This window comes from Coregonus lavaretus, assembly GCF_964263955.1.
Source record: "Coregonus lavaretus genome assembly, chromosome: 14".
Taxonomy (NCBI): Eukaryota; Metazoa; Chordata; class Actinopteri; order Salmoniformes; family Salmonidae; genus Coregonus; species Coregonus lavaretus.
Window position 1 is genome coordinate 11,170,615 of NC_140001.1, and position 27,875 is coordinate 11,198,489.

At 45.7% G+C, this 27,875-nt stretch overlaps 1 protein-coding gene across 1 annotated transcript in view; it reads left to right on the top strand.

Moving 5' to 3' along the window:
- Positions 1-27,875, top strand: part of LOC311140886 (versican core protein-like) — a gene marked incomplete at its 5' end in the record, with an annotated part of 56,715 nt that overhangs the window by 24,278 nt on the left and 4,562 nt on the right. The window contains 8 exons of the mRNA XM_084176160.1: positions 18,998-19,082; positions 19,572-19,676; positions 19,914-20,303; positions 22,734-23,843; positions 23,998-24,111; positions 24,474-24,587; positions 26,523-26,681; positions 27,234-27,316. Coding sequence (XP_084032286.1) covers positions 18,998-19,082; positions 19,572-19,676; positions 19,914-20,303; positions 22,734-23,843; positions 23,998-24,111; positions 24,474-24,587; positions 26,523-26,681; positions 27,234-27,316 — 2,160 coding nt within the window. The remainder of the gene's footprint in view (positions 1-18,997; positions 19,083-19,571; positions 19,677-19,913; positions 20,304-22,733; positions 23,844-23,997; positions 24,112-24,473; positions 24,588-26,522; positions 26,682-27,233; positions 27,317-27,875) is intronic.

Consider the following 27,875-nt stretch of genomic DNA (forward strand, 5'->3'; position numbering starts at 1 on the left):
GATTGATGATACAGAGACAAGCTCAATTCTTGATATGTTTACCAAAGAAACTGCAACCACCACAGTCTCCACTCTTTTCAGGACAGAGAAACCAGGACATGTCAGAACGACAGCGTCACATGAATCTGCAACAGCTGAGACTTCAAAGACGGCTCTTACTGCAGCTTCATCTCTATATGGCACAGACAAACCAGGACAAGTAACAGAAAAACCTTCAGTTACCCCAATTACCGGTGACATAGAGTCAAGTTCAGTCCTCACCTCTACAGATGAAGAAAGCTCAAGTGACCAAACAACTGAGATGTTTACCAAGACTTCCGTGACACCTACATCTTCTATGTACAGCAGAGAACCAACAAGTGTAGCTTCCATTACTGTCACATCATCCACTTTGACAGACATTGAAGAGGTGGACTATGACGGTAGCGCAGAGCCTTCACACGTTAAGTCTATACCTTCACCCACTCAAACTGCCACAAAACCTGAAGAAGAACCTACAATCCTCAGCCCTGCACCTGAAACAAGTTCAGTCCTCACCACAGAAAAAGAGAGCTCAGGTGATCAGACATCTGATATGTTTACCAAAGACACGGCAACTAAAACAGTTTCTTCTCTGTTCAGCACTAAGAATCCAAGACAAGTAGTGACTACAGCATCTCGTGAAACTGCAACAGCTGAAACATCAAAGATTACAATCACTTCAGCTTATTCTCCGCATAGCACTGAGAAGCCTACCACAGCGTCACAGGAAGCTGCAACAGCAGAGAGTGAAAAGACTTCTACAACTATAGCAACTTCTCTGTTCAGCACTGAGAAGCCAGGACATGTACCGACTTCAGTATCACAGGAAACTGCAACAGCTGAGTCTAAAATAACTGCTGCTGCTACTACAGGTTCTTCTCTACATAGCACAGAGAAAACTGCTCATGTTGAGACTACCATCCTAGAAGAGGAGAGCTCAGGAGATCAGACTCCTGATATGTTTACTACTCAGTCAGCTGCCACCCCTCTTTCTCCACTGTATAGCACAGTCAGACCAGAAGAGCCAGAGTTGCCATCAAGCTCAGAAATGCCATCAGTTGTTCCCATTATTGATGAAACAGAGACACGCGCCGTCCTCACTTCAGAAGTGGATGGAATGTCAAGTGGTTCAACAATTGAGATGTTCACCAAGGAGTCTGAATCAACAACTGCATCCACATCAGAGTCAGTTAGTACTTACACTACATCAAGACCAACAGTAACCTCAAGTTCAATCTTGACCCTTACAGAGGAAGATGGTTCCGGTGACCAGGCCCCTGATATGTTTAGCAAGGTGCCAACCTCAACGATTGAGTTTGTCAGTAGTTTTACCACTCCTTATACATTGACTGGACAGGTGACGGAACAAACCAGTGGATCAACACAGGTTACCCACAGCAGCTCTACACCCATAGACATGGATGGATTTGGAAACTCAACAACAGAGGGTGAGCAAAAGACAAGTCAAGCTGAAGGGTCAGGTGAAGAGGTACCAGTGGAGACCACCACTAAACCACAGGACCAGTTCACTGCAGCAACTGATGAGACCGAAATCAGAGAGACTGAGAGCACATCTAAGACTCCAAGTGTTGATTCTTCAAAAGTGTTCACACAGTCCCAGGAATCCACATCAACCCAATCTCCTTCCATGTCAAGCTCAGGTAAACCAACAGAGGCTTCCACAGCCTCTTTCACAGAGCAGGGTAGTGGTGACTTGACAATAGACTCTACAGCTGAGGCTGAAGGGACAGAGGAGGAGAGTTCAGGTGAAGACATCTCAGACGTGTCTACTAAGCAACCTGCAAGCACAACTGCTCCTCTCCTGTCTAGTCCAGCAACAACAAAGGAGGAATTTACCACATTGTCTGTCAGCAGTGACACCACCCTTGAAACAGCTGTTGATGTTGATGTAACTCTATCATCTGGCACAACTGCAGAGGTACCTAAGGTTATTTCTAGCACAGCTCAGACCCCAGAAAGTGAGGTGACTCAAAGAGAAAAAAGCAGTACAGAGAAACTCTCAGTTGCTTTCATTTCAGATTTAACACTCACAGACGATGAAAGCTCAGGTGACCAGACCTCTGCTATATTTATCAAAGAGTCTGTTACGGCAACGGTTTCTTCTGTATACAGCACAATCAAAGCAGAACAAATGACATTCATGACTAAAGTTTCTTCTCTGTTCAGCACTGAGAAGCCAAAACAAATTGCGACCACAGTGTCACAGGAAACTGCAACAGCGGAGTTGAAAATGACTGCTGCTGCTACTACAGGTTCTTCTCTACATAGCACAGAGAAAACTGCTCATGTTGAGACTACCATCCTAGAAGAGGAGAGCTCAGGAGATCAGACTCCTGATATGTTTACTACTCAGTCAGCTGCCACCCCTCTTTCTCCACTGTATAGCACAGTCAGACCAGAACAGCCAGAGTTGCCATCAAGCTCAGAAATGCCATCAGTTGTTCCCATTATTGATGAAACAGAGACACGCGCCGTCCTCACTTCAGAAGTGGATGGAATGTCAAGTGGTTCAACAATTGAGATGTTCACCAAGGAGTCTGAATCAACAACTGCATCCACATCAGAGTCAGTTAGTACTTACACTACATCAAGACCAACAGTAACCTCAAGTTCAATCTTGACCCTTACAGAGGAAGATGGTTCCGGTGACCAGGCCCCTGATATGTTTAGCAAGGTGCCAACCTCAACGATTGAGTTTGTCAGTAGTTTTACCACTCCTTATACATTGACTGGACAGGTGACGGAACAAACCAGTGGATCAACACAGGTTACCCACAGCACCTCTACACCCATAGACATGGATGGATTTGGAAACTCAACAACAGAGGGTGAGCAAAAGACAAGTCAAGCTGAAGGGTCAGGTGAGGAGGTACCAGTGGAGACCACCACTAAACCACAGGACCAGTTCACTGTAGCAACCGATGAGACCGAAATCAGAGAGACTGAGAGCACATCTGAGACTCCATGTGTTGATTCTTCAAAAGTGTTCACACAGTCCCAGGAATCCACATCAACCCAATCTCCTTCCATGTCAAGCTCAGGTAAACCAACAGAGGCTTCCACAGCCTCTTTCACAGAGCAGGGTAGTGGTGACTTGACAATAGACTCTACAGCTGAGGCTGAAGGGACAGAGGAGGAGAGTTCAGGTGAAGACATCTCAGACGTGTCTACTAAGCAACCTGCAAGCACAACTGCTCCTCTCCTGTCTAGTCCAGCAACAACAAAGGAAGAATTTACCACATTGTCTGTCAGCAGTGACACCACCCTTGAAACAGCTGTTGATGTTGATGTAACTCTATCATCTGGCACAACTGCAGAGGTACCTAAGGTTATTTCTAGCACAGCTCAGACCCCAGAAAGTGAGGTGACAGAAAGAGAAAAAAGCAGTACAGAGAAACTCTCAGTTGCTTTCATTTCAGATTTAACACTCACAGACGATGAAAGCTCAGGTGACCAGACCCCTGATATATTTACCAAAGAGTCTGTTACGGCAACGGTTTCTTCTGTATACAGCACAATCAAAGCAGAACAAATGACATTCATGACTAAAGTTTCTTCTCTGTTCAGCACTGAAAAGCCAAAACAAATAGCGACCACAGTGTCACAGGACACTGCAACAGCGGAGTTGAAAATAACTGCTGCTGCTACTACAGGTTCTTCTCTACATAGCACAGAGAAAACTGCTCATTTTGAGACTACCATCCTAGAAGAGGAGAGCTCAGGAGATCAGACTCCTGATATGTTTACTACTCAGTCAGCTGCCACCCCTCTTTCTCCACTGTATAGCACAGTCAGACCAGAAGAGCCAGAGTTGCCATCAAGCTCAGAAATGCCATCAGTTGTTCCCATTATTGATGAAACAGAGACACGCGCCGTCCTCACTTCAGTAGTGGATGGAATGTCAAGTGGTTCAACTATTGAGATGTTCATCAAGGAGTCTGATGCAACAACTGCATCCACATCAGAGTCAGTTAGTACTTACACTACATCAAGACCAACAGTAACCTCAAGTTCAATCTTGACCCTTACAGAGGAAGATGGTTCCGGTGACCAGGCCCCTGATATGTTTAGCAAGGTGCCAACCTCAACGATTGAGTTTGTCAGTAGTTCTACCACTCCATATACATTGACTGGACAGGTGACGGAACAAACCAGTGGATCAACACAGGTTACCCACAGCATCTCTACACCCATAGACATGGATGGATTTGGAAACTCAACAACAGAGGGTGAGCAAAAGACAAGTCAAGCTGAAGGGTCAGGTGAAGAGGTACCAGTGGAGACCACCACTAAACCACAGGACCAGTTCACTGCAGCAACTGATGAGACCGAAATCAGAGAGACTGAGAGCACATCTAAGACTCCAAGTGTTGATTCTTCAAAAGTGTTCACACAGTCCCAGGAATCCACATCAACCCAATCTCCTTCCATGTCAAGCTCAGGTAAACCAACAGAGGCTTCCACAGCCTCTTTCACAGAGCAGGGTAGTGGTGACTTGACAATAGACTCTACAGCTGAGGCTGAAGGGACAGAGGAGGAGAGTTCAGGTGAAGACATCTCAGACGTGTCTACTAAGCAACCTGCAAGCACAACTGCTCCTCTCCTGTCTAGTCCAGCAACAACAAAGGAGGAATTTACCACATTGTCTGTCAGCAGTGACACCACCCTTGAAACAGCTGTTGATGTTGATGTAACTCTATCATCTGGCACAACTGCAGAGGTACCTAAGGTTATTTCTAGCACAGCTCAGACCCCAGAAAGTGAGGTGACTCAAAGAGAAAAAAGCAGTACAGAGAAACTCTCAGTTGCTTTCATTTCAGATTTAACACTCACAGACGATGAAAGCTCAGGTGACCAGACCTCTGCTATATTTATCAAAGAGTCTGTTACGGCAACGGTTTCTTCTGTATACAGCACAATCAAAGCAGAACAAATGACATTCATGACTAAAGTTTCTTCTCTGTTCAGCACTGAGAAGCCAAAACAAATTGCGACCACAGTGTCACAGGAAACTGCAACAGCGGAGTTGAAAATGACTGCTGCTGCTACTACAGGTTCTTCTCTACATAGCACAGAGAAAACTGCTCATGTTGAGACTACCATCCTAGAAGAGGAGAGCTCAGGAGATCAGACTCCTGATATGTTTACTACTCAGTCAGCTGCCACCCCTCTTTCTCCACTGTATAGCACAGTCAGACCAGAACAGCCAGAGTTGCCATCAAGCTCAGAAATGCCATCAGTTGTTCCCATTATTGATGAAACAGAGACACGCGCCGTCCTCACTTCAGAAGTGGATGGAATGTCAAGTGGTTCAACAATTGAGATGTTCACCAAGGAGTCTGAATCAACAACTGCATCCACATCAGAGTCAGTTAGTACTTACACTACATCAAGACCAACAGTAACCTCAAGTTCAATCTTGACCCTTACAGAGGAAGATGGTTCCGGTGACCAGGCCCCTGATATGTTTAGCAAGGTGCCAACCTCAACGATTGAGTTTGTCAGTAGTTTTACCACTCCTTATACATTGACTGGACAGGTGACGGAACAAACCAGTGGATCAACACAGGTTACCCACAGCACCTCTACACCCATAGACATGGATGGATTTGGAAACTCAACAACAGAGGGTGAGCAAAAGACAAGTCAAGCTGAAGGGTCAGGTGAGGAGGTACCAGTGGAGACCACCACTAAACCACAGGACCAGTTCACTGTAGCAACCGATGAGACCGAAATCAGAGAGACTGAGAGCACATCTGAGACTCCATGTGTTGATTCTTCAAAAGTGTTCACACAGTCCCAGGAATCCACATCAACCCAATCTCCTTCCATGTCAAGCTCAGGTAAACCAACAGAGGCTTCCACAGCCTCTTTCACAGAGCAGGGTAGTGGTGACTTGACAATAGACTCTACAGCTGAGGCTGAAGGGACAGAGGAGGAGAGTTCAGGTGAAGACATCTCAGACGTGTCTACTAAGCAACCTGCAAGCACAACTGCTCCTCTCCTGTCTAGTCCAGCAACAACAAAGGAAGAATTTACCACATTGTCTGTCAGCAGTGACACCACCCTTGAAACAGCTGTTGATGTTGATGTAACTCTATCATCTGGCACAACTGCAGAGGTACCTAAGGTTATTTCTAGCACAGCTCAGACCCCAGAAAGTGAGGTGACAGAAAGAGAAAAAAGCAGTACAGAGAAACTCTCAGTTGCTTTCATTTCAGATTTAACACTCACAGACGATGAAAGCTCAGGTGACCAGACCCCTGATATATTTACCAAAGAGTCTGTTACGGCAACGGTTTCTTCTGTATACAGCACAATCAAAGCAGAACAAATGACATTCATGACTAAAGTTTCTTCTCTGTTCAGCACTGAAAAGCCAAAACAAATAGCGACCACAGTGTCACAGGACACTGCAACAGCGGAGTTGAAAATAACTGCTGCTGCTACTACAGGTTCTTCTCTACATAGCACAGAGAAAACTGCTCATTTTGAGACTACCATCCTAGAAGAGGAGAGCTCAGGAGATCAGACTCCTGATATGTTTACTACTCAGTCAGCTGCCACCCCTCTTTCTCCACTGTATAGCACAGTCAGACCAGAAGAGCCAGAGTTGCCATCAAGCTCAGAAATGCCATCAGTTGTTCCCATTATTGATGAAACAGAGACACGCGCCGTCCTCACTTCAGTAGTGGATGGAATGTCAAGTGGTTCAACTATTGAGATGTTCATCAAGGAGTCTGATGCAACAACTGCATCCACATCAGAGTCAGTTAGTACTTACACTACATCAAGACCAACAGTAACCTCAAGTTCAATCTTGACCCTTACAGAGGAAGATGGTTCCGGTGACCAGGCCCCTGATATGTTTAGCAAGGTGCCAACCTCAACGATTGAGTTTGTCAGTAGTTCTACCACTCCATATACATTGACTGGACAGGTGACGGAACAAACCAGTGGATCAACACAGGTTACCCACAGCATCTCTACACCCATAGACATGGATGGATTTGGAAACTCAACAACAGAGGGTGAGCAAAAGACAAGTCAAGCTGAAGGGTCAGGTGAAGAGGTACCAGTGGAGACCACCACTAAACCACAGGACCAGTTCACTGCAGCAACTGATGAGACCGAAATCAGAGAGACTGAGAGCACATCTAAGACTCCAAGTGTTGATTCTTCAAAAGTGTTCACACAGTCCCAGGAATCCACATCAACCCAATCTCCTTCCATGTCAAGCTCAGGTAAACCAACAGAGGCTTCCACAGCCTCTTTCACAGAGCAGGGTAGTGGTGACTTGACAATAGACTCTACAGCTGAGGCTGAAGGGACAGAGGAGGAGAGTTCAGGTGAAGACATCTCAGACGTGTCTACTAAGCAACCTGCAAGCACAACTGCTCCTCTCCTGTCTAGTCCAGCAACAACAAAGGAGGAATTTACCACATTGTCTGTCAGCAGTGACACCACCCTTGAAACAGCTGTTGATGTTGATGTAACTCTATCATCTGGCACAACTGCAGAGGTACCTAAGGTTATTTCTAGCACAGCTCAGACCCCAGAAAGTGAGGTGACTCAAAGAGAAAAAAGCAGTACAGAGAAACTCCCAGTTGCTTTCATTTCAGATTTAACACTCACAGACGATGAAAGCTCAGGTGACCAGACCTCTGCTATATTTATCAAAGAGTCTGTTACGGCAACGGTTTCTTCTGTATACAGCACAATCAAAGCAGAACAAATGACATTCATGACTAAAGTTTCTTCTCTGTTCAGCACTGAGAAGCCAAAACAAAGAGCGACCACAGTGTCACAGGACACTGCAACAGCGGAGTTGAAAATGACTGCTGCTGCTACTACAGGTTCTTCTCTACATAGCACAGAGAAAACTGCTCATTTTGAGACTACCATCCTAGAAGAGGAGAGCTCAGGAGATCAGACTCCTGATATGTTTACTACTCAGTCAGCTGCCACCCCTCTTTCTCCACTGTATAGCACAGTCAGACCAGAAGAGCCAGAGTTGCCATCAAGCTCAGAAATGCCATCAGTTGTTCCCATTATTGATGAAACAGAGACACGCGCCGTCCTCACTTCAGAAGTGGATGGAATGTCAAGTGGTTCAACAATTGAAATGTTCATCAAGGAGTCTGATGCAACAACTGCATCCACATCAGAGTCAGTTAGTACTTACACTACATCAAGACCAACAGTAACCTCAAGTTCAATCTTGACCCTTACAGAGGAAGATGGTTCCGGTGACCAGGCCCCTGATATGTTTAGCAAGGTGCCAACCTCAACAATTGAGTTTGTCAGTAGTTCTACCACTCCTTATACATTGACTGGACAGGTGACGGAACAAACCAGTGGATCAACACAGGTTACCCACAGGACCTCTACACCCATAGACATGGAGGGATTTGGAATCTCAACAACAGAGGATGACATGGATGGATTTGGAAACTCAACAACAGAGGGTGAGCAAAAGACAAGTCAAGCTGAAGGGTTTGTTGAGGAGGTACCAGTGGAGACCACCACTAAACCACAGGACCAGTTCACTGCAGCAACTGATGAGACCGAAATCAGAGAGACTGAGAGCACATCTAAGACTCCAAGTGTTGATTCTTCAAAAGTGTTCACACAGTCCCAGGAATCCACATCAACCCAATCTCATCTCTCCACTAGCACAGCTGAGACAATAGAATCATCCAGTGCTTCATTGTCTGAGCAAGGAAGTGGAGACTTCACAGAACCGTCTAGTTCAGAAAGTGAGGCCACAGAGGATGAGAGTTCAGGTGATGACACATCTGCTGTTACAACAGCCCCACTGCAAACTACATCATCTTCAACAGACTCAGTGTTTACAAAATCAGTAAGCACTGAGGTAACTGATGGAACCAAGGGGGTTGAACAGACAGAAGAACCAACAGGCACCGAGGGATCTTCAGATGGCCCTGTCTCTAGTGTGACATCCTCAATGGTCACATTCAAAGACGAGGAGAGCTCTGGCGACCTGACACCTGATATGTGTACCAAGGAATCTACTACAGCATCATCACTAGGGTCAGAAGCTGTTATGACCACATCTTCTTCCTCAGTCATCAGCAGTGACCAATTCCAATTCACAACTTTAGGAACAGTCATCACACCCACAGAAGAAATAGATGAAACACACATAGACACTCCCACTGTAGCAGTTGAAACTTTGGAGCATTCTGTGGACCAAACAACTGGACTAGCAAGCACATCAAAACCATTTGTCACTTCCTTCACTTACGTAGACATGGGGGGCTCGGGAATCTCACCAACAGATGATGACCAGGAGACAAGTCAAGCTGAAGGGTCAGGTGAAGAGGTACCAGTGGAGACTACCACTAAACCACAGGACCAGTTCACTGTAGCCACAGATGAGACCGAAATCAGAGAGACTGAGAGCACATCTAAGACTCCAAGTGTTGATTCTTCAAAAGTGTTCACACAGTCCCAGGAATCCACATCAACCCAATCTCCTTCCATGTCAAGCTCAGGTAAACCAACAGAGGCTTCCACGGCCTCTTTCACAGAGCAGGGTAGTGGTGACTTGACAATAGACTCTACAGCTGAGGCTGAAGGGACAGAGGAGGAGAGTTCAGGTGAAGACATCTCAGACGTGTCTACTAAGCAACCTGCAAGCACAACTGCTCCTCTCCTGTCTAGTCCAGCAACAACAAAGGAGGAATTTACCACATTGTCTGTCAGCAGTGACACCACCCTTGAAACAGCTGTTGATGTTGATGTAACTCTATCATCTGGCACAACTGCAGAGGTACCTAAGGTTATATCTAGCACAGCTCAGACCCCAGAAAGTGAGGTGACAGAACGAGAAAAAAGCAGTACAGAGAAACTCTCAGTTGCTTTCATTTCAGATTTAACACTCACAGACGATGAAAACTCAGGTGACCAGACCTCTGATATATTTATCAAAGAGTCTGTTACGGCAACGGTTTCTTCTGTATACAGCACAATCAAAGCAGAACAAATGACATTCATGACTAAAGTTTCTTCTCTGTTCAGCACTGAGAAGCCAAAACAAATAGCGACCACAGTGTCACAGGACACGGCAACAGCGGAGTTGAAAATAACTGCTGCTGCTACTACAGGTTCTTCTCTACATAGCACAGAGAAAACTGCTCATTTTGAGACTACCATCCTAGAAGAGGAGAGCTCAGGAGATCAGACTCCTGATATGTTTACTACTCAGTCAGCTGCCACCCCTCTTTCTCCACTGTATAGCACAGTCAGACCAGAACAGCCAGAGGCACCATCAAGGTCAGAAATGACATCAGTTGTTCACATCATTGATGAAACAGAGACAAGCACCATCCTCACTTCAGAAGAGGATACAACCTCAAGTAGTGCAACAATTGAGATGTTCACCAAGGAGCCTGTTGCAACAACTGCATCCCCATCAGAGTCAGTTAGTACTTACACTACATCAAGACCAACAGTAACCTCAAGTTCAATCTTGACCCTTACAGAGGAAGATGGTTCCGGTGACCAGGCCCCTGATATGTTTAGCAAGGTGCCAACCTCAACGATTGAGTTTGTCAGTAGTTTTACCACTCCTTATACATTGACTGGACAGGTGACGGAACAAACCAGGGGATCAACACAGGTTACCCACAGCACCTCTACACCCATAGACATGGAGGGATTTGGAATCTCAACAACAGAGGATGACATGGATGGATTTGGAAACTCAACAACAGAGGGTGAGCAAAAGACAAGTCAAGCTGAAGGGTTTGTTGAGGAGGTACCAGTGGAGACCACCACTAAACCACAGGACCAGTTCACTGCAGCAACTGATGAGACCGAAATCAGAGAGACTGAGAGCACATCTAAGACTCCAAGTGTTGATTCTTCAAAAGTGTTCACACAGTCCCAGGAATCCACATCAACCCAATCTCATCTCTCCACTAGCACAGCTGAGAAAATAGAATCATCCAGTGCTTCATTGTCTGAGCAAGGAAGTGGAGACTTCACAGAACCGTCTAGTTCAGAAAGTGAGGCCACAGAGGATGAGAGTTCAGGTGATGACACATCTGCTGTTACAACAGCCCCACTGCAAACTACATCATCTTCAACAGACTCAGTGTTTACAAAATCAGTAAGCACTGAGGTAACTGATGGAACCAAGGGGGTTGAACAGACAGAAGAATCAACAGGCACCGAGGGATCTTCAGATGGCCCTGTCTCTAGTGTGACATCCTCAATGGTCACATTCAAAGACGAGGAGAGCTCTGGCGACCTGACACCTGATATGTGTACCAAGGAATCTACTACAGCATCATCACTAGGGTCAGAAGCTGTTATGACCACATCTTCTTCCTCAGTCATCAGCAGTGACCAATTCCAATTCACAACTTTAGGAATAGTCATCACACCCACAGAAGAAATAGATGAAACACACGTAGACACTCCCACTGTAGCAGTTGAAACTTTGGAGCATTCTGTGGACCAAACAACTGGACTAGCAAGCACATCAAAACCATTTGTCACTTCCTTCACTTACGTAGACATGGGGGGCTCGGGAATCTCACCAACAGATGATGACCAGGAGACAAGTCAAGCTGAAGGGTCAGGTGAAGAGGTACCAGTGGAGACCACCACTAAACCACAGGACCAGTTCACTGTAGCAACCGATGAGACCGAAATCAGAGAGACTGAGAGCACATCTGATTCTCCAAGTGTTGAATCTTCAACAAAAGAGTTCACACAGTCCCAGGAATCCAAATCAATCCAATCTCATTCCATGTCAAGCACAGTTAAACCAGTAGAGGCTTCCACAGCCTCTTTCACAGAGCAGGGTAGTGGTGACTTGACAATAGACTCTACAGCTGAGGCTGAAGGGACAGAGGAGGAGAGTTCAGGTGAAGACATCTCAGACGTGTCTACTAAGCAACCTGCAAGCACAACTGCTCCTCTCCTGTCTAGTCCAGCAACAACAAAGGAGGAATTTACCACATTGTCTGTCAGCAGTGACACCACTCTTGAAACAGCTGTTGATGTTGATGTAACTCTATCATCTGGCACAACTGCAGAGGTACCTAAGGTTATTTCTAGCACAGCTCAGACCCCAGAAAGTGAGGTGACAGAAAGAGAAAAAAGCAGTACAGAGAAACTCTCAGTTGCTTTCATTTCAGATTTAACACTCACAGACGATGAAAGCTCAGGTGACCAGACCCTTGATATATTTACCAAAGAGTCTGTTACGGCAACGGTTTCTTCTGTATACAGCACAATCAAAGCAGAACAAATGACATTCATGACTAACGTTTCTTCTCTGTTCAGCACTGAGAAGCCAAAACAAATAGCGACCACAGTGTCACAGGACACTGCAACAGCGGAGTTGAAAATAACTGCTGCTGCTACTACAGGTTCTTCTCTACATAGCACAGAGAAAACTGCTCATTTTGAGACTACCATCCTAGAAGAGGAGAGCTCAGGAGATCAGACTCCTGATATGTTTACTACTCAGTCAGCTGCCACCCCTCTTTCTCCACTGTATAGCACAGTCAGACCAGAAGAGCCAGAGTTGCCATCAAGCTCAGAAATGCCATCAGTTGTTCCCATTATTGATGAAACAGAGACACGCGCCGTCCTCACTTCAGAAGTGGATGGAATGTCAAGTGGTTCAACAATTGAGATGTTCACCAAGGAGTCTGAATCAACAACTGCATCCACATCAGAGTCAGTTAGTACTTACGCTACATCAAGACCAACAGTAACCTCAAGTTCAATCTTGACCCTTACAGAGGAAGATGGTTCCGGTGACCAGGCCCCTGATATGTTTAGCAAGGTGCCAACCTCAACGATTGAGTTTGTCAGTAGTTCTACCACTCCTTATACATTGACTGGACAGGTGACGGAACAAACCAGTGGATCAACACAGGTTACCCACAGCACCTCTACACCCATAGACATGGATGGATTTGGAAACTCAACAACAGAGGGTGAGCAAAAGACAAGTCAAGCTGAAGGGTCAGTTGAGGAGGTACCAGTGGAGACCACCACTAAACCACAGGACCAGTTCACTGCAGCAACTGATGAGACCGAAATCAGAGAGACTGAGAGCACATCTAAGACTCCAAGTGTTGATTCTTCAAAAGTGTTCACACAGTCCCAGGAATCCACATCAACCCAATCTCATCTCTCCACTAGCACAGCTGAGACAATAGAATCATCCAGTGCTTCATTGTCTGAGCAAGGAAGTGGAGACTTCACAGAACCGTCTAGTTCAGAAAGTGAGGCCACAGAGGATGAGAGTTCAGGTGATGACACATCTGCTGTTACAACAGCCCCACTGCAAACTACATCATCTTCAACAGACTCAGTGTTTACAAAATCAGTAAGCACTGAGGTAACTGATGGAACCAAGGGGGTTGAACAGACAGAAGAACCAACAGGCACCGAGGGATCTTCAGATGGCCCTGTCTCTAGTGTGACATCCTCAATGGTCACATTCAAAGACGAGGAGAGCTCTGGCGACCTGACACATAATATGTTTACCAAGGAATCTACTACAGCATCATCACTAGGGTCAGAAGCTGTTATGACCACATCTTCTTCCTCAGTCATCAGCAGTGACCAATTCCAATTCACAACTTTAGGAACAGTCATCACACCCACAGAAGAAATAGATGAAACACACATAGACACTCCCACTGTAGCAGTTGAAACTTTGGAGCATTCTGTGGACCAAACAACTGGACTAGCAAGCACATCAAAACCATTTGTCACTTCCTTCACTTACGTAGACATGGGGGGCTCGGGAATCTCACCAACAGATGATGACCAGGAGACAAGTCAAGCTGAAGGGTCAGGTGAAGAGGTACCAGTGGAGACCACCACTAAACCACAGGACCAGTTCACTGTTGCCACAGATGAGACTGAAATCAGAGAGACTGAGAGCACATCTAAGACTCCAAGTGTTGATTCTTCAAAAGTGTTCACACAGTCCCAGGAATCCACATCAACCCAATCTCATCTCTCCACTAGCACAGCTGAGACAATAGAATCATCCAGTGCTTCATTGTCTGAGCAAGGAAGTGGAGACTTCACAGAACCGTCTAGTTCAGAAAGTGAGGCCACAGAGGATGAGAGTTCAGGTGATGACACATCTGCTGTTACAACAGCCCCACTGCAAACTACATCATCTTCAACAGACTCAGTGTTTACAAAATCAGTAAGCACTGAGGTAACTGATGGAACCAAGGGGGTTGAACAGACAGAAGAACCAACAGGCACCGAGGGATCTACAGATGGCCCTGTCTCTAGTGTGACATCCTCAATGGTCACATTCAAAGACGAGGAGAGCTCTGGCGACCTGACACCTGATATGTTTACCAAGGAATCTACTACAGCATCATCACTAGGGTCAGAAGCTGTTATGACCACATCTTCTTCCTCAGTCATCAGCAGTGACCAATTCCAATTCACAACTTTAGGAACAGTCATCACACCCACAGAAGAAATAGATGAAACACACATAGACACTCCCACTGTAGCAGTTGAAACTTTGGAGCATTCTGTGGACCAAACAACTGGACTAGCAAGCACATCAAAACCATTTGTCACTTCCTTCACTTACGTAGACATGGGGGGCTCGGGAATCTCACCAACAGATGATGACCAGGAGACAAGTCAAGCTGAAGGGTCAGGTGAAGAGGTACCAGTGGAGACCACCACTAAACCACAGGACCAGTTCACTGTAGCCACAGATGAGACTGAAATCAGAGAGACTGAGAGCACATCTAAGACTCCAAGTGTTGATTCTTCAAAAGTGTTCACACAGTCCCAGGAATCCACATCAACCCAATCTCCTTCCATATCAAGCTCAGGTAAACCAACAGAGGCTTCCACAGCCTCTTTCACAGAGCAGGGTAGTGGTGACTTGACAATAGACTCTACAGCTGAGGCTGAAGGGACAGAGGAGGAGAGTTCAGGTGAAGACATCTCAGACGTGTCTACTAAGCAACCTGCAAGCACAACTGCTCCTCTCCTGTCTAGTCCAGCAACAACAAAGGAAGAATTTACCACATTGTCTGTCAGCAGTGACACCACCCTTGAAACAGCTGTTGATGTTGATGTAACTCTATCATCTGGCACAACTGCAGAGGTACCTAAGGTTATTTCTAGCACAGCTCAGACCCCAGAAATTGAGGTGACAGAAAGAGAAAAAAGCAGTACAGAGAAACTCTCAGTTGCTTTCATTTCAGATTTAACACTCACAGACGATGAAAGCTCAGGTGACCAGACCCCTGATATATGTACCAAAGAGTATTTTACTGCAACGGTTTCTCCTGTATACAGCACAATCAAAGCAGAACAAATGACATTCATGACTAAAGTTTCTTCTCTGTTCAGCACTGAGAAGCCAAAACAAATAGCGACCACAGTGTCACAGGACACGGCAACAGCGGAGTTGAAAATAACTGCTGCTGCTACTACAGGTTCTTCTCTACATAGCACAGAGAAAACTGCTCATTTTGAGACTACCATCCTAGAAGAGGAGAGCTCAGGAGATCAGACTCCTGATATGTTTACTACTCAGTCAGCTGCCACCCCTCTTTCTCCACTGTATAGCACAGTCAGACCAGAAGAGCCGGAGTTGCCATCAAGCTCAGAAATGCCATCAGTTGTTCCCATTATTGATGAAACAGAGACACGCGCCGTCCTCACTTCAGAAGTGGATGGAATGTCAAGTGGTTCAACTATTGAGATGTTCACCAAGGAGCCTGTTGCAACAACTGCATCCCCATCAGAGTCAGTTAGTACTTACACTACATCAAGACCAACAGTAACCTCAAGTTCAATCTTGACCCTTACAGAGGAAGATGGTTCTGGTGATCAGGCTCCTGATATGTTTAGCAAGGTGCCAACCTCAACGTTTGAGTTTGTCAGTAGTTCTACCACTCCTTATACATTGACTGGACAGGTGACGGAACAAACCAGTGGATCAACACAGGTTACCCACAGCACCTCTACACCCATAGACATGGAGGGATTTGGAATCTCAACAACAGAGGATGACATGGATGGATTTGGAAACTCAACAACAGTGGGTGAGCAAAAGACAAGTCAAGCTGAAGGGTTTGTTGAGGAGGTACCAGTGGAGACCACCACTAAACCACAGGACCAGTTCACTGCAGCAACTGATGAGACTGAAATCAGAGAGACTGAGAGCACATCTAAGACTCCAAGTGTTGATTCTTCAAAAGTGTTCACACAGTCCCAGGAATCCACATCAACCCAATCTCATCTCTCCACTAGCACAGCTGAGACAATAGAATCATCCAGTGCTTCATTGTCTGAGCAAGGAAGTGGAGACTTCACAGAACCGTCTAGTTCAGAAAGTGAGGCCACAGAGGATGAGAGTTCAGGTGATGACACATCTGCTGTTACAACAGCCCCACTGCAAACTACATCATCTTCAACAGACTCAGTGTTTACAAAATCAGTAAGCACTGAGGTAACTGATGGAACCAAGGGGGTTGAACAGACAGAAGAACCAACAGGCAACGAGGGATCTTCAGATGGCCCTGTCTCTAGTGTGACATCCTCAATGGTCACATTCAAAGACGAGGAGAGCTCTGGCGACCTGACACCTGATATGTTTACCAAGGAATCTACTACAGCATCATCACTAGGGTCAGAAGCTGTTATGACCACATCTTCTTCCTCAGTCATCAGCAGTGACCAATTCCAATTCACAACTTTAGGAACAGTCATCACACCCACAGAAGAAATAGATGAAACACATATAGACACTCCCACTGTAGCAGTTGAAACATTGGAGCATTCTGTGGACCAAACAACTGGACTAGCAAGCACATCAAAACCATTTGTCACTTCCTTCACTTACGTAGACATGGGGGGCTCGGGAATCTCACCAACAGATGATGACCAGGAGACAAGTCAAGCTGAAGGGTCAGGTGAAGAGGTACCAGTGGAGACCACCACTAAACCACAGGACCAGTTCACTGTAGCAACCGATGAGACCGAAATCAGAGAGACTGAGAGCACATCTGATTCTCCAAGTGTTGAATCTTCAATAAAAGAGTTCACACAGTCCCAGGAATCCAAATCAATCCAATCTCATTCCATGTCAAGCACAGTTAAACCAACAGAGGCTTCCACAGCCTCTTTCACAGAGCAGGGTAGTGGTGACTTGACAATAGACTCTACAGCTGAGGCTGAAGGGACAGAGGAGGAGAGTTCAGGTGAAGACATCTCAGACGTGTCTACTAAGCAACCTGCAAGTACAACTGCTCCTCTCCTGTCTAGTCCAGCAACAACAAAGGAAGAATTTACCACATTGTCTGTCAGCAGTGACACCACTCTTGAAACAGCTGTTGATGTTGATGTAACTCTATCATCTGGCACAACTGCAGAGGTACCTAAGGTTATTTCTAGCACAGCTCAGACCCCAGAAAGTGAAGTGACAGAAAAAGCAACAAACAGCACGGAGAAATCCTTAGTTGCTTTCATTTCAGATATAACACTCACAGACGATGAAAGCTCAGGTGCCCAGACCCCTGATATGTTTACCAAAGAGTCTGTTACTGCAATGGTTTCTTCTGTATACATCACAGTCAAAGCAGAACAAATGACATCCACGACTAAAGTTTCTTCTCTGTTCAGCACCAAGACACCAAGACCGGTAATGACTACAGCATCACATGAAACTGCAACAGCTGAGACATCAAAACTTACAATCACTGCAGCTTCTTCTCTATATAGCACTGAGAAACCTATGACAATGTCAGAAGGAACTGCAACAGCAGAGAGTGAAAAGACTGCCACAACTACAGCAACTTCTCTGTTCAGCACTGATAAACCAGGACAAATTGTGACGACAGCGTCACATGAAACTGCAACAGCTGAGAATGCAAGAAGTGCTACAACTTCAGCTTCTTCTTTGTATAGTATTGAGAAACCATCAGTTGCTTCCATTTCAGATTTAACCTCCACAGATGAAGAGAGCTCTGGGGACCAGACCCCCGATATGTTTAAAATAGAGTCTGCCACTGCAATTGTTTCTTCATTGTACAGCACTGTGAAAGCAGTGACAACCACAACAATGCCACATGTAAAGACCACAGGAGAGAGCAAAGTTACAAAAGAAACAGAGAAAACATCAGGCACAGAACAACTTGTTGTTACCGTCACTGTTACACCATCCACTTTGCCAGATATTGAAGACGTGGTGGACTATGACGATAGTGCAGGGCCTTCACTGGTTCAATCTATATCTTCTTCACCCACTCAAACTACCACAAAACCTGAAAGAGAACCTACCATAGTCAGTGTTGCTCCTGACCCAGATGACGAGAGCTCAGGTGATCAGACCTCTGACATGTTCACCAAAGAGTCTGTCACTGCGACAGTGTCCTCTCTTTTCAGTACTGTCAAAACAGAACAGGTATTGACCACAGCAATGTCAACAACAGCACAAGATTCTCAGTCTTCCAAGTCACCTCACTCTGACTACACTAGTCCCAAGACATCTGGTGTCGATGAGGAAACCAAACGGATGTCATTCACAACCACACAACAACCATCAACAGTGAGAGATACATTCAGTGAGGCAACAGGCCAAACAGAATCCATTGTGACAAGCACACCAGGCCCAGATGACAAGGGTCATGTCAGCCCAGATACAGAAACCACCGTCAGTCCAGATGTTACACAGCCCCCTGTTACTGTGAGTGATCGCACAACTATGAGTGACCGTACAACACACCGATTCCATATAACCGAAAGAGACCATACTACGACAAGAGCCCATACAACAGTGGGTGATCATTCATCTGATGGAGACCACACAGTAGCAAGAGACCACACAACTGTCAGAGACCATACAACAGTGCCTTTTAGATCACAGTCATCCACAGTCACTGCTCTCCCCTCTATTATCTACCAGGGTGTTACTGACCAGCAGGTTATGATAGTCACCTCAACAAGCAGCCAAACCAAGACTGACCAGACCCCCACCATGGTGCTGCACGGTACGAAACCATCGACAAGCACAGTTATCATATTTACAGAGGAGGCCGGAGATGAGGACACACTGTTCTCCACTGACACAGACAGCATGACCACAACCCCTGAGATTATCACTAAAGATGAAACCATCATTGACGCTGATACTGTGGCAATGGTTGACCTCTCCTCACCGCTCTACCCCACCATCGTTACAGAGGAAGCAGGGGGAGTCACAGCCATTACCATGACACCACAGTCCTCAATTGCAATGACAGAGGAACCTGAAGGGTCTGGGACAGATGTCTATTTGTCTTCCACAATTGACTCACTGAGTCTGGCTACAACACAAATCCCATCAGTCACCTCTGTAGATATATCTGCAGAGGCAAGTGCTGAGACAACAAGCAGGTCTGCAGAAGTTAAACATTCAGAGACTGTGAGAACGACCACCTTGTCATCTGTAGGGGATGTTTTTAGTGAGGCGTCTACTTCAGTGGTTGTGTCCTCTAAAGCTCAAACCACCCAAGCCAGAGCACTGTCCACGGAGTCCAGCTCTCAGACGGCCTTCACCACACCATATGTGTTTGTTGATGAGTTCTCCGGAGATGATGTCACTGGTGAGGAGTCTGATGCAGAGCCTACTCCTTCTGCCCCTGTATCAACCCAAGCATCAACTCTCCCCATAGATACAAGCTCACAGACCACAGTTAGCAGTGAGGAAGATGAATTCCCGACAGATGCAATGGAATTATCCACCACCCCTTCTCCTACTACTGTTAAAGCTACAGTAGAAGACACATCTGATGAGGATTCTGAAATGGAGACCACAACAACTTTATCTAATTCCACCCAAGCCACCAAGCTGTCTGCCACTACTACACAGAATATGCCAGTGTCCACTGAGGAAGACAAAGAGACTGTGAAACCAACCAGCCCATTGCCTGTTGATGAGTCTTCAGGAGATGACGACTCTGAAGGCTCTGGATCTGAGACCTTCACCTCTGTAGTGGAGCCCTCCCAAACCACAACCCCCACCCCAGAAACAAGCTCAACATCTGCTAAGCAGGGTGAAGCGATAGAGATTACCACTCTAGTACCTTCATCCTTAGAGGAGGGCATCTCTGGGGATGACATGAAGACTTCGACTCCCAAACCCTTTGAAGCCACATCCTCCCTGTATAGCAAAGATAAACCATTGGTTGCTTCTATTTCGGAGTTAACCTCCACAGATGAAGAAATCTCTGGTGACCCAACCCCTGAAACGTTTACCAAAGAGTCTGTTATTGTAAATGAACAAATGACATCCACAACTACAGTTTCTTCTCTGTTCAGCACTGAGAAACCAGGACAAGTAACAACAACGTCACATGAAACTGTGACAGATGAGACTGCAAGGACTGCTACAACTTCAGCTTCTTCTCTGTACAGCACTGAGAAACCTTCACTTGCTTCAATTTCAGATATAACCTCCACAGACGAAGAGAGCTCTGGTGACCAGACCACTGATATGTTTCCCAAAGCGTCTAAAACTACTACAGTTTCTCCATTTGACAGCACTGTCAAAATGGAGCAGGTAACAGCCACAACAATGTCACCTGAAAAAGCAACAGCAGAGATTGAAAAGACTACAACTACTACAGGTTTGTCTCTGTTTAGCACAGAGAAAACAGAGAAAGCTTCCTCCCAGCCAAGTTTGTCTGTCCATTCCACTGTTGCGCCATCTGCAATGCCAGATGTGGTAGAACATTTTGTCACCACTTTTGTCCCCAAGGTGGACGTGACAAAACCTGAAGAATCTTTCCAACAGGCTAGGTCTGAAATTGCATTTACCCAACATCCTCTCACTGATCTCTCTTCTGAAGAAACTGCAGAGGCCACCACAAGTCCCATGTTGCCTGAGGTAGATTCAAGGGACTCCATTGACACTGTAACAACATCTGCACAGGGCTCAGAATCACCTTTTGTCCCAATGGTTTCTACAGCAATACCATCTACATCAGAAGTTAAAGGTTTAAGCCAGGTACCTAGAACAGAGGGAGTTTCGACTGATATAGAGGACAGCTCAGAACAAGACAGTGAGGTTGAAGGGACTTCCACTCCCACCAGTTTCTCTATAAAGGAGGAAGTGACTGGGGATACTGTTACTTCTCAAGTCGAGGAGATCGTCACTGCAGTGTACGGTACACCTGCTACCGCTACTGTCACATCTATTTTCCCAGACATTTATCAAGAAGTGGACTATGAGAATATTTCAAATCTGTCACAGGCTGAATCTAAACCTGCTGTTCAAACAACCACAAAACCTGAGGGAGAACCTGCAACTGTCAGCACTGCCCCTGACACAAGTTCAGTCCTCACCTCTATCGCCGAAGAGAGCTCAGGTGACCAGATTCCTGGTATGTTTACCAAAGAGTATGCAACTACAACTTCTACAGTTTCCTTTCTGTTTAGCACAGAGAAACCCACAACAATCTCACATGAATCTGTAAAAGCAGAGAGTGAAGTCACAGAGGAAACAGAGGGACCATTAGGCTCAGAAAAGCCATCAGTTAGTCCTGCTGTTGATGAGGCAGAGACAAAACCAGTTCTGTCCTCTACAGATGAGGAGTGTACAGGTGACCATACCGCTGATATGTCTGTCACTACAGCAGTTTCTTCTGTACACAGCACTGTCAAAGCAGAACAAATGACAACCACAGTAATGCCACATGTGATGTCAACAACAACGTCACCAGAAGAGACTGCAGCCATTGATCCGACAGAAACACCAACAGACTCAAAGGAGTTAGCAACTCCTGGTGTTGGTGACACAGAAACAGGTTCTACAGATGAAGAGAATTCTGGAGATGAGACAAGTCCGATGACCACCCAGGAGTCTCCTGTAACAGAAGCTCATTTGCACAGTAGCACAGCCAAGCCATTGCAGACATCAACATCACCAGTCTATGAATCCGTGGCTGACCTTACCTCTCCTGAAACAACTGCTGATAGTGAAGAAACTAAACAGACAGACATAACAAACACAGGACAGCCATCAGGTGTTCCCAGTTCAGTGAAAAGCACAGTGATCTCAGTCCTACCTGATAGCGATGAGGAGAGCTCAGGTGACCAAACCCCTGATATGTTTACCAAAGACTCACCAACTACTACAGTTTCCTCTGTGTTTAGCACAGAGGAACATACAACAACATCACAGGAAACTGTAACAGATGAGAGTGAAGTCACTGAGCAAACAGAGAGACCATCAGGCTCGGACAAACCATCAGTTACCATCTCTGTCTTACCTTCTACAGATGACCAGAGCTCAGGTCACCAGACAAGTGAGGGTTTCACCACAGACGCTTCTGCAACAAAAGATCCTCTCCTGGCTAGCACAGTCCAGCCAATTGCCTCTGTCCATTCCACTGAGGCACCATCAGAGTCTGACGTGGTGGTCCAGTTTGTCACAACATTTTCCCCCAAACCAGACATGACAACACCAGAGGAATCGTTTGAACAGGCCAGGTCGGAGATAACATTTACTCATCATCCTCATACTGATGTCTCTTCTGAGGAAACGGCAATGCCCACAACCAGTCCCATGCTGCCTGAGGAAGATTCAAGCCAGTCTTTTGAAACTATAACTGCACCTGCACAGAGCTCAGAATCAACTTTTGTCTCTACTGCTTCTCCAGTGAAGAATGATGCTCTACTATCCACATCAGAGGCAGAGGAACAAGTTGAAGCTTTAAGCCAGGTACCTACAACGGAGGAGACTAGTGCAGAGGGCAGCTCCGAACAAGAGACTGTGGTTGAAGAGACAAGCATTCCTACCATTGTTTCTCCTCTAACTGAGAAAGTATTAGAAACTAAAGTGTACAGCACGCCATCTGCAATAACAGACATTGATGAAATGGTGGACTATGAAAGTATCTCAGAGCCCGTACAGGTTGAATCTACACCTTCCATCGTTATAACCACCACAAAGCCTGAGGTGGAAGTAACAGCGCTCAGCACTGCCCCAACACAGACTGTCCCAACACAGAAGATTGAGAGTGTGTCATCAAGTTCAGAGAGCAGTTCAACGAGCAGATCAGAGGAAGTGTCCAGCCCATCTGTGACTCAGTCAGTATTAGCCTCCTACAGCTCAGAAAGCAGTTTGGGGGAAAAGGTGACCATAGCTTCCACTGTGAAGCCAGAGAGTGACACAACAGAGGAGACCACCTCATCCCTCTCTGTGACTCAAACAGAACTGGCAGCCGCCGTCACTGGTTCACCCTTTCTCACGACTCCTAGGGCTGAAATTGAGTCAGCCGGTTCTGAGAGCAGTCCAGAAGAAAATACAGTTTCTGAGAAGCCAGAGATTGACACTATGGAGGAAACCACCCAATCGTCGGCTGAGATTCAGACCGGGTTTTTGCCAGGTGTCACCAGTCCACCATCTCGCCAGTCTCCAGACGCTGGGGCGGAGTCCCTTAGTGTCGTAAGCTCCTCTGAGAAACAGGAAGCACAGGGTGAAATTGAGGAAGTTGTTACTCCTGCCACTGAGATGCCAACGAGGGAAAAGCCAGAGTACACAACTGTATCGCCAGCAGAAACACAGAACCAGACAGAATCAGTCACTACAATCCACAGCATTCCTTCATCTGTGTCTGAGGAGGAGGAAACCGTGGACTATGATAATGTATCAGGACCTACGTTAGTCGAGGGTGAACCCCCCATCAAGGGAGTGGAAACTACCACTTCAGCTGAGACCAGACTGGATTTGGGGCACATGATCGTTGGCGAGACAGTTGAAATTGCAGGTATGTGCTTGTTAATGATACAATGATATTGTGTGCTATGGAAATATCATCATATCATCATTTTAAATGTTTGTCATTTAACATTTGTCTTCTCTAGAATGTGAAATCAATTGAATGTTTGTTTTCCTTTTTCTACTTCAAATCTAAAACACAGGCATCCACTCCTGCGCTGAGAACATTTGTCTGAATGGGGGCTCTTGTTACAGAAGCGGAAGTCTCCCCTCTTGCAGCTGTGCCCCTGGCTACAGTGGAGATCGTTGTGAAACAGGTATGCCAAAAATGGTTTTCAGTCAGTGGAGGACCAAGCGCTTTAGAGTATGATCAGTCTCAATATGCTAATGAGATTCATCTCAAAGAAAGGACCAATTATATCCTGAAGGCCACATCTATGTGTAGGCCTTTCATCTTGTTGGTTTACTAGTGTAGCATCGGGTGCAGCAGCCATGTGCCAAAATTTGACTACGGGTATTATCGGCATGCTGTAATTTGAATACAGAGTTCATCAGACATGCATTTGTTTTGCATGTCCACCTCCTCCATGTCTCAACGGTTATGCAGTTGTTCTATCTGTTTGTTTTATTTCCTGTGCAGTGTAATTTACCCATGCTTTTTCCACACATTTCTTTTCAGATGTTGATGAATGTCAGTCCAACCCCTGTCACAACGGAGGTACCTGCGTTGACGGCCTGAATTCTTTCACCTGTGTTTGCCTCTCAAGCTACGCTGGATTCTATTGTGAAGAAGGTAGGTTAGTTAGAATATCCATGGGATCTGTCAGTAAACATTTCTCTCCTCATCGAACATCAGCTGAATGAAAGCATTCGAGTAGGTATTTGATTTAGGTTATTCCAGCTAACCCTTTTTCTCCATCACTCAGGCACTAGGACTTATAAAAGCTTGCCATGCAAAGGAGAATATGACATAGTAAAATAAACAATATCAGTGTTCTTAGCAACGGTGTGAGGTGCTCCAGCGCTGGTTTCTATTTCCCACAAAAATACATCACTGATCATTGAATTTAGATCACAGAGGAAAGGAAGTTGGCTTTGTTGGGGGAAAGTCATAGATCTCCAGATAGCTGTGTGTGATATATCTTAATATGATCAGTTACCTGAGCCCTTGGGAAATAGAGTGAGACTCTGAGACTCTGAGTCATTCGGATACAGGAGGCAGCGTAGAAATGTGTAGTCCCCTCCCACCTCACGGCACAGCTCCATGCAGTGCCTTCTCCATAACCTCTGATGCTTCCACTCACAGACAGTCTCTGAGTCATAAACATCTTTTTTTATGTCTTCAGGACGTCCACATTTTACAGGCCTTAGTGTCGCCCTCAGGCACTCATACTATTAAGATATAGTGTTACGAAACAAAAAGCCAGGGGCAACAGTCTCTTCCCATATCAGACAGACCACAGATTGTCACAGTTTTCCATGTCTGCGAACACGGTGGTCTATTAAAGAAATCACAGACATTTGGTTAATACCCACGAGTCCAGGTGTAAAGGCATTTTCCAGTACAGGTGTTTTAGACTTCATGTCCTCTCTTGCTCAGCTCAACAATGATCCAGTCGTTCGCTGGCCCTGAGCAGGGTATGTGAAAGGAATCAGTAGATGTTACTGTATTTGTTCAACAGAACCTGGGTTGAGAACGTCAAGTTTGAAGTTTGAATTGCACAAGTACAGTAAAATACCTGATTATGTCATCCAGACCAACTCATAGCCTCGTATTCTCTAGTGAGTCTATGGATTCACTGCACCCCATTTTGTCCCTGATGTGTTGACCCAGGGCATTATACATGCTGGCCAGTCTGTCCCGACCATACCCCGAAGTTGCTGCCATCACTCATCAGTGAGTCGGGGCTGGATCCCGTATGCTAAGACCTGGCTGTTTTCTCAGGGTCTCTTGCCAGGAGACAAACAGAGAAAAGGCCACGATAAAGCTCTCTGTTTAGTCCATATACAGCTGTATTAAGGGAATAAGAGAGAGTAAATAGTAAATATAAGTAAATAGATGTGTCACAGTAGTATACACTGATTAGAGAGCAGTCTGAGATAACATCATGGTCAGAGGGCTCAGGGTGACCCGCTCTCTGTCTCCTAATTATCTCCTGAACTTAATTGGTGTTGCACTGAAGGACAAAACCTAGATCAACATGCAGATAGGACCATGTTCCTACAGGTGTTGGGTAGGTTAGACATTCTTAGGGGAGAGTCTCTTTTTCAGTGAAAATATAGTGAAAGGTATTGGAATGTGTGTAACCCTCTTTTTCATTAATCATATTACCTTTTTTGTGCCAAGTTGTAGACGCATGCATTGTTTACAACCTTTTTCCCCCCTCAATCAATAACAGTTTTTGAAAATGATGTGTTTATTCATAGGCATTCTGTCCGTTGTAAAAGTCTGTGTCATTGTCTGTGGATTCCTAGCTGCTCTCATCTTTTTTATTGGACCGTTGGATACACGTCCATATTCTCTATCTCTCTCTCTCTCTCTCTCTCTCTCTCTCTCTCTCTCTCTCTCTCTCTCTCTCTCTCTCTCTCTCTCTCTCTCTCTCTCTCTCTCTCCTTCTCCCCCTCTCTCTCTCTCTCTCCCTCTCTCTCCCTCTCTCTCTCTCTCTCCCTCTCTCTCTTTCTCCCCCTCTCTCTCTCTCTCTCTCACGCTCTCTCTCTCTCTCCTCAGACACTGAGACGTGTGACTACGGCTGGCACAAGTTCCAGGGCCACTGCTACAAGTACATCCCCCAGAGGAGGAACTGGGACACAGCGGAGAGAGAGTGCCGGGTACAGGGGTCACACCTTGCCAGCATCCTCTCCCATGATGAGCAGCAGTTTGTCAACCGTAAGTGTGATATCACACACATACACGTATGCACGTACACGCCACGAAAACAATACTATTAGTTGTAAACAAGACAACACAAGACACACAACCAACAATAGAATAATGCTCAATGACACAGTCTTAACCGTCTGTAAATAACTACAGTATGTCACAACAAGTGTACTTCTTAAGGCTGATTTACAACCCCTGCAGCTAATAGTAGGATTATCCTACATCTGGAATTTGCAGAAACACCAGGGAATTCCCAACAGATTTATCCTTGTCTTAAAGTCAGTGAAGGCTAATCTCATCAATTAATATGGGCTGTGGAGCAGAGAGGTATTGTGCATTACTACAGTAAGTTATTGGGTGGTTGGCAGCGACAGTGGAGTAGACGACAAACGTCTTGGCTGAGAGAGAGAGAGAGAGAGAACGCAGGCAGTTGGAACAGGAAGAGTGATGCATGTGTAGAAAAATGCCTCTCTCTTTATGGAGGGAGTGAAAAACGCCCAATAAGGCAGTGGAATCAACTCATTGACCCACTGTGTTTTATTGTGCCCTTCACGGCAGGCCTTGGACAGGACTACCAGTGGATCGGCCTGAACGATAAGATGTACGAGAATGACTTCTGCTGGACCGACAGCATGCCCATGGTAAGAAGGGGTTCTCACACTTTTTTGCCTCAACAAACAATGTTGAATCCTGGTAAATATTTAGAGGGATACTGCTGACAAACACAGTAATCTGGGAGATGTGTCATTTCCTGCGGTGGTGAATGAGGAAACTCACTGTGGTCACTTTCCCATGACGTACCCTACTATCTCCTCTACACCCTGTTGGACAAGCTCACTTGCTTGGTGTCATGCTCATAGAAAAAAATTAATTGAACAGGCATCCCCATTCAAATCAATGATGGCATAATGGGTGGACTGGGCCGGCCATTGCGAGTGTACCCATAAAGGCAAAGCAGGAAGTAAAAGCAGGAAGTGTACCCAATAATCGGTGCGGTGATTTGTTGAATCAACTCAACTGACATTACAGAAATTACATTCCATCGCATGAGCCACATCAGTTAACATAATTTGAATGAACATTCTACATTACCATGGAAATTATTGCATCACAATACCAGGCAGCCATTGCAAGTGTAACCATGAGTTTACCAGTCAAATTGCCAGGGTTAGAGGTTCCAAGCCTGTTCTATTAATTATA